Raw genomic sequence first — 11,099 nt, forward strand, 5'->3', positions numbered from 1 at the left:
CATGATTCCCTTCCCCCCATCTTTAAATCCAGTTTAACATTCAAAAAGGGGATTTTGCGAAAAAAATAAAAATAAAAACAGCTAAAGTAATATAAAAATTTACATTCTTTGGGTGGGCCCTAGTAAAATTCACTTAACCCATTTTAGGCCTAAGGCTAAATAATCAGCTCCATCAGTGATTTAGGTGGACCACACCATTGGAAATAGCACAAGCCAATGCTTACCCTCTAAAATTGTTTTCTTGTTGTGACTCACCTAAATTACAGATGGGCTTGAATTTTGAGTCCTGGCCTAAATTTTGGCTTAACATCTTATGGTTGGAATGGATTTTATATAAGCATCACATAGAGCCTTTTAAAAATGATGGGTGTACTTTTCAATCTTCCAAACATCTTAGCCAAATGTTTTTTACGGCAGATTGGCTGGTGGACCACACACCACCGATCAAGCTAGAGTGTTGATGTCACAAAGTTCTGTGTCCTTCCATTTGGCGAACTCGTAGTAAGGCTTGAGACAAAAAATAAGACAGATCCAAATATCAAGTGGACCACACTGCAAAAAGCAGTGGAGTATTGAATGTCTACAATTGAAACACTTTTGAAGGTTACAGGAGTTTTGGATCAATAGATGTTTGTTTTTTTTCCCTATTCGTCGAGGTCTGTATGACCTTATGAACAGATTAGATGGAAAATAAACGTTATGGTGGAGTCTGTGAATGTTTTAACTATGAGAATCATTGTCCTACCGATATTTGTGGTGTGATCCTCTTAAGCCTTGGGGTCGTGTTCTAAAATGATCTTGAAAAGTGGATAAACGGTGTGGATATAATAATACATCATTTTGGGAGCCACGTAACTCTGATCTCCTTTTAACTGCTCAGGGACCGGCAGCCTCATCTTCCCACCACACGTACCCACACCAGCTAGATCGATGGTGTGTCGTACACCAGCCAATCTGCTTCCCTCTCACACACACATCACGGTGGGCCCCGTGAAAAATCAAGGGTTTGTGTCCTATAAAAGTTCCCTTTTTAAAAATCTTATCCTTGATATTTGGCGGGGCCCACCATGATGTGTATGTAAAATTCACTCCGATCATTAGATGTGTAATCCCATGTTAAACCAAGAGCTAAAAAAGGAACTGACTTGTGATCCTGATGGGCCACACCTAAGGAAACAATTAGGAGAGATGTCCATCCTTGATTTTTACAGTGCCCATATGATAATTGTATGAAATCTACTTAGATAATTAAATTCCACATAAAAATTTACGCCTAGGGTGCCCAAATATCAGTCCCATTTGTGATTCAAGTGAGCCACACCAATAGAAACATTTTGGAAGGTGAGTGTTTCACTGCACAGTAATTCTAATTGTGTGGTCGACTAGATTCACAGATGGGCTGATTTGGGCCCTTGGAATAAAATGGGATGACGTACTTGGTGGTCCGAATGGATTTTACATAAACATCACAGTAGAGCACAACAGGCCACCAACCAATTTGCTCGCGCCACCAACCCTACTGCCATGGTAGGTAGTTGAATGATAATTAATTAGATTAATGATGTAGCTTATTGAAAGATAAAAAAGAAACCAAAATGTAAATTGTATATTAGTTAGGTAGCTTTTTGTAAAAACCCCTTTTAAAAATTAAAGGGATGGTTAGATTCATTTAATGGGAACTATTTTTAAGATATGGAAAACCCAACATAAGGTCACCAAGTGAATAATCCAGATGGATGGTCAAACGTTAACATGTCCAAATGGACAGCCAATGGAGCATATGATAGTAAGTAACAGATGAATTGGATTGATCCAAGCGCTGGGCCATCATTCTTATCATTCCAATTTCAGCAAACGTGCCTTAATTGTAGCTTTCATCACCCCAACAATGTGATAATCTCTTAAGCTGGAGCCGCTCCTTTCCAAATTCAAATTGGCAATGGAAAACACCATGGAAATTTCAGCTCAAAACTATGTTACTTGAAGAGATAACTAGAGTAAAATTTAGTTAGATCTTTATACAACTCCAAATTAATATCTTTAGGAGTATATTAATGTTATCTAGGATTAGAATCTTATAAATAAGATGGATAATATCTTTGAGATACATACACAACTGTGCATAAATATCCTATATAAATAAATAAAGTTCTCATTTAATTAAAACAGATATACAAGCTTTAACAATGTAGTCCCTTATAACAATAAAGAATAAGCCTCGGGGGTTTGTATCATTCAGGCTATTATTAGACCCGCTTCTTTAGAGTTTTCTTTCCTCGTTTATAAATAAGGTGTATATGGGGATTTCTCTCTGCAAAATTGATTCTGCCAACTTAATATGGTATCTTATTTATGGATGTGAAAAGAAAACCCTAATGAAATTGGGCCTAATAATACAAGCAAGCCCTTTAAAGCTTCTATTAAATATTTCAAATATTCTTAAATCTAATATGGTATTAGAGCTACGGTTTTATCTTGCAAATCTAATTTCCAACAACTATCTATTTCCTTCAAACCATTCTCCAGTCACTCACAATCCCTTACAAGTACCATTGTAATTCCGAGATGAGGTTTTTAAAAGGGCAAAATTGGAATGTGATCTCACCAACCTTGTGTTTGAATGCACTTGTAACCTTTTCAGTTATTTCACCAATCCAAACCATCCATCACATTAACCGTACCACAAAATTTTTAGGCCATGAAATCACATCAATCCACTCATGTGGGCCATATTGATTGGAGAAATCTCAACTGTTGGTACAATCTACTAACAGGCACTGAAACCTTTGCTGCACCCCAAACTAAGAAAATGGTTCTGGTTGTCACCCAAACAGGCCCAGAGTAAAATAACAATAGGTTGTGATTGTATTTCTAATCCACCCTGAAATATTTTATTCTTATAATATCTCAAAGCCTAGTTTCCCTGTCAGCAGGTTGGCAACTCAGCCAAGGCCAGGCTTGTCCAGGTCCAGCCCATGAGCTCGGAATTCAGAGCATGCACTCCGTGCCCGGCCCATTAACAAATATAAGGGTCAATCACATTGATGATTGTGGGCCTTTAGGCATAAATAGTACGAGGCCCAGCCAGATTTAACTTTCAGGTATGAAAAGTGAAAACTCAAAACCCTGGGCCTGTATATTCAACCCAAATGCAACCATTGTTGTCGAAATCCTACGATTTACGATATGAGTCAAACCTCATTTTCATCAATTTTAAGCTTCATCTAGCTTTCATTTTACGTTTTTAAATTGGTGGAAAGCTTTAAAAATCATTTAGAAAAAGTAAATTAATTTATTTTATTCTTTATAAGATATTAAATGATATATATTCTTTTCAACATTAATCATAGAGCTTTTTTTAAATTTTTATTATGATTTCTTAGTTCTTAACTGGTGAATACTAAAGTGCCAGGCTTGGGCGTGAAAAATCAGAATTTTGAAAAGGACATACCTGATGGCCTGGCCCGGCTGTTGACAGACCCTAGTGGAAACACCAAATTGATGTATGACTTCTCTGGAATATTTTATGGATGGTCGCGATCGTGTTGACTTATATCTATTGTGAAATGATGGTTAGAAATCAAAATAGCTTTTTTCTTCATTCGACATAATCAAATGCTGCCTTTCCAATGTGATTCTACATTTAAGAATGGTAACAAGAATATAAATTATTAAAGGATCATTGTATGTTTTTTAAGAAAATTTTCTTGAAAGACAAAAAAAGGGGGGAAAGAATCTTTTTACACTATCATGATATGGTAATACTTGGTGCATATTAATGGCAAAAGGATGATTACTGAGTTTTTAATTTTTTCTGATTTTTTTTTATTATACATTTTTCAAAATTTTAAGAAAATCATTAAGGGCCTGTTTGGATACCACCAAATAAGTTACCTTTTCTACTTACAACAGTAGATAAGTGACTTATTTCAGATAAGTTTGGTTTATGATTAGCTATAACTATTTTACTTAAAAGTACTTATTCAATTCAATTAATTTTTTTTTATATAGCATTTCTACTTTTCATAAGTTGCTAAAGAGAGCCATAAGGAGAGACGAAAGAGAGGGGAAGCTAATAAGTATGCTATTTACCAAACATACTTATCTTCTTAATAAGTAGAAACTAAGATAAGCTACTTGTGGCATAAGTAGTTTATCTTAAGTAAATTAAGATCCAAATGCCTCCTAAAAATCCTTAGGATTTAGGATATAATTTGCAATTCAACATGATTCAACCCCTATCACGATTTACAATAGGATAATGATTTTGACAACATTGGTTGCAACACTGTAGTTACCCCAATGCTCAAACAAGGCCCTGCAACATATGCATTTGAAAGTACTCTGGCCGAGTGAATCGAATGATACATAGATAATTAGAAATTACTTAGAAATTTCATACATGGGATACATAATTCAAACTACACCGTCCCAATTACGGGTACTCAACATGGGATACATAATTCAAACTATACCGTCCCAATTACGGGTACCAGTTTAGATGTATCATGTACCAAAAAATAATCTTATTTGGTTATCAAAATATTAGATTGTCGGTCGTTTGTTGCAAGGTTAAAGATGAAAAATATGCAATGGTCTTATTCAAAGACTTGTCCAAGAATCGAAGGATATGATTGTTCAACCAATCTGATTTTGGGTTCCACAATTTAGTCAGTTTAATTTGAGTGAATAGATGTGATGTTTACCATTTCCAAGTGCCTGCATATCAGGCGTCATACGGCCAGAGTATCAAATAACTTCCCTCGAAATATTAACTGATTAGTACACTCAGGACAGTCTTAGTTTAATGATTCATGGAATTTGGCATAGTAAAAGATGATAATTGTTTCTTTGGTAATCCAGGCTTTCTGACACTGACACTTTACATATATGCTGGTAAAAGAAAACCATCAGATGATGAGATTCCACATTTCAAAAAGGAATTATTCAACGATACGGCACGCTTGGAAGCAGTACCGCCAAATCTGGATGTATCCCACAAGTTTGGCAGAACAAGTCCATTTTGAATTTGCAGCAGTGTGGAAAATGGAAACTGCTAATTGCATTTGAAGATGGGTTCTATTTGAAGGCAAGCTTCAGAATCTTCAATCTTGTAATCATAGCATTGATTATCACAACTGCTAGCAGCACATGAAGGTTGCATTTTGGTGTCCCCAAATTTCATGAAACATCATGAAAAATTACACCAAATTAGACTGTTTAATCACAAAATATCATGAAAGTTAATGGTATTTGGCGCAACCAAATGCACCCAATAAACATTCAAGATACAGGACATTAATGGGGTGGTCCCCATAGCATTGCACATATCCCAGCATCAGGCCGGTTCAATCATCAGGTGAGCAACACACACACATTGGATGAAGACTGTTGGTTATCATTTTCCGAACCATCCAAGTGCTCATACATATGCAGCCCACCTGATAGGCGGACCGGGCGGATTTGTGGGTCAAGGAACATTCACTGTCAGTACCATCCTATGAATGTCCTGGATTGGCACATGTGAAGCATTTCTGTTTGGTGTTTGAAGATGGGGCATTTGGAATTAGCATTCAAGCACATGGAATTTCATTAATATACTACTGTGCAGTTTGCCTAGAAACTGCCCTCCATAACACTGCTTGCTCATCCTTCTGGGTGTGCATGTGACAGTTGGGATTGGGGCCCATACTGAATGGAGCCGTGTTGGCATGTGAATGATGTCATTGTGAGCCTTGCTGGTTCCAAAAGTCCAGGTGAAAGGAGCAGGTCAAGGTTTGGTGGGCAGCCAGTTGTAACACTTTTCTAATCAACCATTTGAAAGCTGATCCCAAATTTCAGTGAGAAAGGCTAAGAAGGTGATGTTTAATTCAATTGAATTTCTATTACTTTAAACTGTCTTATGTAAGATTACTGCCCTGAGGAAAAGAAAAGGTTAGAAAAAAAAAAAAAAAACAAGTGAATACTGCTGACGATGAATGATAGGTGCTTCTAGCAGCTGTGAGTTCCTGACATATAAATCAAGAAAGACCCTGTACCACAGTAACTGGATGCCAATTCTTTTCCTGAAGAGGTAGGCTGAGAGAAAGCACATTGAGAAGATTCTAGAACATATCCCTTGCAGAAGCTTTTCCTGGATAACAGAAGAAAGAAGGGAAAAGATGGTCATCAGTGATAAAGACAAATCATATGCAGCACAAGACCTGAATATATATGCATCTTAGCTGTAACAAAAAAAGGAGCTGTAAGAGAAGGATTACTACTTGTGAAGCAATCCACATCCACATCAAAGACCCATGCATGAATAATGGAAAAGTTTGAATGAACTGTTCTTCTTTATAAGTGCTAAGCCCAGACGCGCATCAAAATGGCCAGAAAAGAAAAAAGATAACCAACAGGTCACATTTAAGGTACACGTGTAGCCACTAGATAAGCAGGCCAGTGCTTTCTTGGCCAGGAACATCAACGGTGGGGTCTGACCCATGTGATGAACAGTCTAAATCTTGGGTAAGTGCCATGTTAGCACCATGGGCTTAACATTCCTCCAATTCTACTGGAAGACAATCTGATCCCTCTTGAATGATCAGCAAAAAACTATAAGAAACTCTTCATGATTAAACAAAGGAAAAAGATAATAGATGATGCTTAGTACATTCAGTCCAAATAATGGACCAGTGGCCCATGTTAACCACAGACATACCTCAAAGCATCTAACAGCTGTGTAGCAATACGCTTTCTTCTGCTGAAGGGTGCAACCCAAATGGCTCTAATGCCACAAGTTGCAGGTACAACTTCCTTTTCACAGAGCACCGTTCCTTTGTCATCCGCGACTATCATATCAGGAGTCTTTAGAGACGGAAGTTTCCTTACAACTTCCCTCTGAAAATTAACCGACCCAAATTGGAGAACGGTCCGATTCGACTTGATTTTCTTGCAAGTAGTTACATCTGAACTTAGTTGATCCGCTGAGCTTGAGATAACTCTGTGGGCACTTCTTATTGGTTCTGCAACAAGGCAGCCGACTATCCTCTGTCTGGAAATGAACAGATAGACCTGCGACAATGAAAAGAATGGAGACATCAAATCAACACCACTTGGATGATTAAAGAACTTTCTCTCTGAAATGAGGCTAGTGAATAGATGAATGACACGACTTTCCTCAAGGACATGTACAAGATGTAGATTACTCATCTGGCAAGCCCCACCATACATGGGCCGAAAGTCGGGCAGATTGGAAAAATCCAAACAACTCAATCTAGCATACTGTGTATGCAATGGCATAACTGCATAACCACATAACCATGGCTAACACAGTCACATACTTCTCTGTGCGATCGCATAAGCCCCAACGGCACAATAACTACATATGCCACTATAGCATATGACATCCACTGATCCAAACTCGCATATGACAACAGTGGTTATAATAGTCCAACCAGCTGGATTTTTGGACCATAACCAATGCATGGCAGGGCCCTTTGGATGAGTGATATGGATGTATGAATCCACCATGTCCCCATGGCAACTATAGTTTAGTTCTGGCCACCTTGCAAAGTTCATGAAGAAGCCATCCATCGCATAAACCAAGTTCCTTCTCCATCATCTTTACTACCTCTTCAACCTGTAAATATGAAAAACTGTAAGTTATGGTTCCTAATACTTTCTTCTTATTCAATTACATCTTTCTAAAGAATGCAGCAATCAACTCGTTAATGGAATGGAAAAGGGAGTTTTGTGATGCAACGTGTCATGATTTCAAATCACTAGAGCAGTGGCATCTAAGTTTTGGGTGTTGCTGACCCCATGGTGCATGCAAACAAGAAAATAAAATAAAATGGAGAAGCAAAAATAACCTTGCGCAAATGAGAAGGAAGATCACCATTCAAAACCAAAATGATGCGGTCCCCATTACTCAAAGTCGAGGAAATAACTCGTTCATTGCGCCAACCCTGTAAAAATAAAAAAGAAACAGATGTTTGAAGAGTCAAATATGAAGATACAAATGACAAAAAAGGCAGGACTTCTGCATCCATCACAGAAACTGGACTAGCTGTGTGACATTTAAAAAAAAAAAAAAACAACAACGTATGCATGGGGACACGTTGACAAGATCCAGGCAATTCATCAGGTAGCCTACCATTGAGGGGCCACAGTGCACAACTTGCAGTGATCAACAATCATAACCATCCAATTTGTGGCCTACAAATGGACACCGAAGTATGAAAAAAAAAAATCAGAGTGATGATCCACATTCAACAGGCAAATATCCTCTCTTCAAAAGATTAGAATTGTCCAATTCAGTGTAATTTTGAAGGAATGGACAATCCATTGTATGACCCATCTGATGAATGTTCCTGGATCTTCTTGCACACGTGGTCATAGATACAACTTTTAGAATTTGATAATCAACTATGCAGATGTGCAGACACAATTTTTTCCCCATACAAAACATCAAGCACCTTGAATTGAATTCCCAGCGAGAAATTCTTGTGAAACTCATTGTGAACCCCTTCATCATCTTCATCTCCACGAGCATACTTTAGCCCGCATACAGAACAAGTGTGGAGTAAAAAATCAGATTGCCCTAGTTCTAAATGATATTGAGCATAACTTCTTTTCTTGTTGAGAATTTTGCCCAAAGAGGCTGATTTTACAGGAGAATCCATGGAATTAATAGAGCCAACTTCCTGATCATCCAAATTAGAATCCAAACCAATCAGTTGCACTTCTTCCTTCAGCCGAGCACCAAATTCACAACCATTGTCGTCTTCACTGTCCGAAATGGAAATGAGAGAGTTAATGAATTACATTTCATTTGTATAAAGTCACTTCGGCTTGTGGTCATTTGGATGCCTGTAAAATTTTAAGTTGTAGACACTTTACACCTGAAAAGAGTTTCAGGTGTAAATTGTTCGCATGCTATTTTGTTTGGCTTTTAAGTGGTAATCTGTTTACAGGTAAATAGATTATGTGTTTGGCTAACTTGTGAAGTGTTTACAATGTATGAAGTAGGTATTTGGACAACATACAGCTTAGGGCGGTAAATCCTCCCAAAACTTGCAAATCACATAAAAAAGACTAAATTTTTTTAGGGCCCTAGAACATCAAAGTAGGCATACACACTGGATATCCTACACTCATCACAGTAGGCCCCACGCATAATCTAGAAGGTTTTTAATGGTGCACATCCCATCCCAAATGATCCCTCTTCTGTGATCCATCTGACAATCAATAGAGCAGTTTTTTCGAGGCCATAGGGAAACATCAAGTAATACATAACGGACAGATTGGATGTACTGTACACATCATGGTGGGCCCCACAAATCATGAGCGTGTATCGATTATTACTATGTGTAATGTCTTTTCGGGGCCTGTTTGTTTCGCCGATTTCCATGGTAACGTGACGTAAATTAGCCATCATTACTATTTCACAGTGTTTGTTTATATAAGTATTACGATATATATAATTAGAGAGTTAAATGCAAATGTAATAGGAAACAGGTAAAGGAATTTGTAGTTATTGCAATTTTACATTGAAAAATTGTCATCTTTATAATTTTACCTGGATAAAACAAACAATATAAGAAACGCCATCATTGCAATCAAATGAAGCTAATATCACCAGTTAAGTAAAGAAAATTGCAAGCATTAGCCATCTAAAACATGGGTGAGTTTACTTTTAAAGTGTTTACAACAAGCAAATTTTGCCGTCCAAACACCCGCCTGTAAGGCGTTTACAACTAATGATTTTACAGGCATCCAAATGACCCCTAATTCATGTAATTCTAGAAAGCAAGGAAACCAAGAAAATGCTGATGAACTGAAACAACTAAGATAAAACATTTGTTTATCCAAATAAACTTGGGTTGCCAAGAGATTTCAAATCACTACCAGAAAACAAACTTAAACCTCATGTTGATAGGTGATTTTCATACCTTGGGTTGGGCTTGGGAGTCCGCCGCGTGTAAGTGACTCGAATTTCTTGTGCCTTTGAAGACGTCAGATCATCGATATTGTCCGAAAACAGAACAGGGTCATGGTCTTTGGGCGTGGAAGGCTTGAAGAAAGCATCAATCTTGACCTGCATTTCTGATATTTGAAAGCTGTGAGTTAATTACAGGTAAAAAAACCCCATTTGAAAACATCTGAAAAGGGAGAGATCTCTCTTACCTCTTAGCCTGTTTGGATGCCTGTAAGTCACTTATAGGTGGTGTTTGGGGGAAGGGGGTGAGAAGTCACTTCCCTGTAAGTGACTTACAGGCCCAACGTTCGGGTTTTTTAAAAGAGGGAAAGGGGGAGAAATGCACCAACAACCTACCTACAATCAGCTCCAATCTCTCTCTCTCTCTCTCTCTCTCTCTCTCTCTCTCTCTCTCTCTCCGTCTCTGCAATCGTCCCTCTTTGCAATCGCCTCTCTACAATTGCCGTGCGCCTCTCTCCGATTACAAGCTACTTTTTTTTTTTCTCTCGCTTTTGAATCGGCCCCAATTCAGTGGGAGGCGGATTTCCTGCAAAAGCCCTTCGCAGGAAGTACCTGCGCGCGCTGGGATGCTAAGTAGGGCCCACCATGATGTTTCTGAAAAATCCACCCCGTTCATCCGTTTTTTTCAGATCATTCTAGAATATTATGCCAAAAGTTAGGTGGACCCAAAGCTAAAGGTCCTCGTACGAGAAGGAAAAACTGGAGAGAGAGTTTTCCACCGTTGAAAACTTTCTAAGCTCCATCTTAATGTTTATATGCCATCCAAACTGGTTATAAGTTTATTCCCACTCGGATGAAGTGAGAACACAAAACTCTTAGCCTTATATTAAACTCTCATGGCCATAAAGATGTTTAAACGGTGGTCATTGAATCTCAACTGTTTCCTATTGTGAGGCAAACTTGAATTTTGGATTCAACTTATTTTTGTTCTAATGTCTAAAATGATCTGAAAAAACGGATGGATGGATTGGATTTTTCATAAACATCAAAATGCCCTCACGTACCCTACCAGCGCAGATGTCTATCAGTCCGGCAATTTCGTTTTCGGGCTTGGGCCAAAAAATGAGACAAATCCAAATCTAGGTGGGTCACATTGGAGGAAACAGTGGCGGCTGAA

General features: G+C 38.1%; 1 protein-coding gene across 2 annotated transcripts; it reads right to left on the bottom strand.

Annotated features, from left to right (window-relative positions):
• Nucleotides 1-5,850: 5,850 nt before the first annotated feature.
• Nucleotides 5,851-10,682, bottom strand: LOC131233652 (protein CHROMOSOME TRANSMISSION FIDELITY 7). Of its 2 annotated transcripts, none has more exons than XM_058230444.1 (7): nt 10,319-10,682; nt 9,936-10,089; nt 8,460-8,772; nt 7,854-7,949; nt 7,547-7,621; nt 6,701-7,053; nt 5,851-6,133 (listed from the first exon to the last, which is right to left on the bottom strand). In XM_058230444.1, the coding sequence occupies exons 2-7, from the start codon at nt 10,085-10,087 to the stop codon at nt 5,992-5,994; spliced, it is 1,131 nt and encodes a 376-aa protein (XP_058086427.1). In that variant the 5' UTR covers nt 10,088-10,089; nt 10,319-10,682; the 3' UTR covers nt 5,851-5,991. The 2 variants fall into 2 exon arrangements, with proteins under 2 accessions (XP_058086427.1, XP_058086426.1); XM_058230443.1 differs by having other exon boundaries at nt 10,171-10,682.
• Between the last annotated feature and the right edge of the window lie 417 nt (nt 10,683-11,099).

Source organism: Magnolia sinica, chromosome 18 (assembly GCF_029962835.1).
Source record: "Magnolia sinica isolate HGM2019 chromosome 18, MsV1, whole genome shotgun sequence".
Taxonomy (NCBI): Eukaryota; Viridiplantae; Streptophyta; class Magnoliopsida; order Magnoliales; family Magnoliaceae; genus Magnolia; species Magnolia sinica.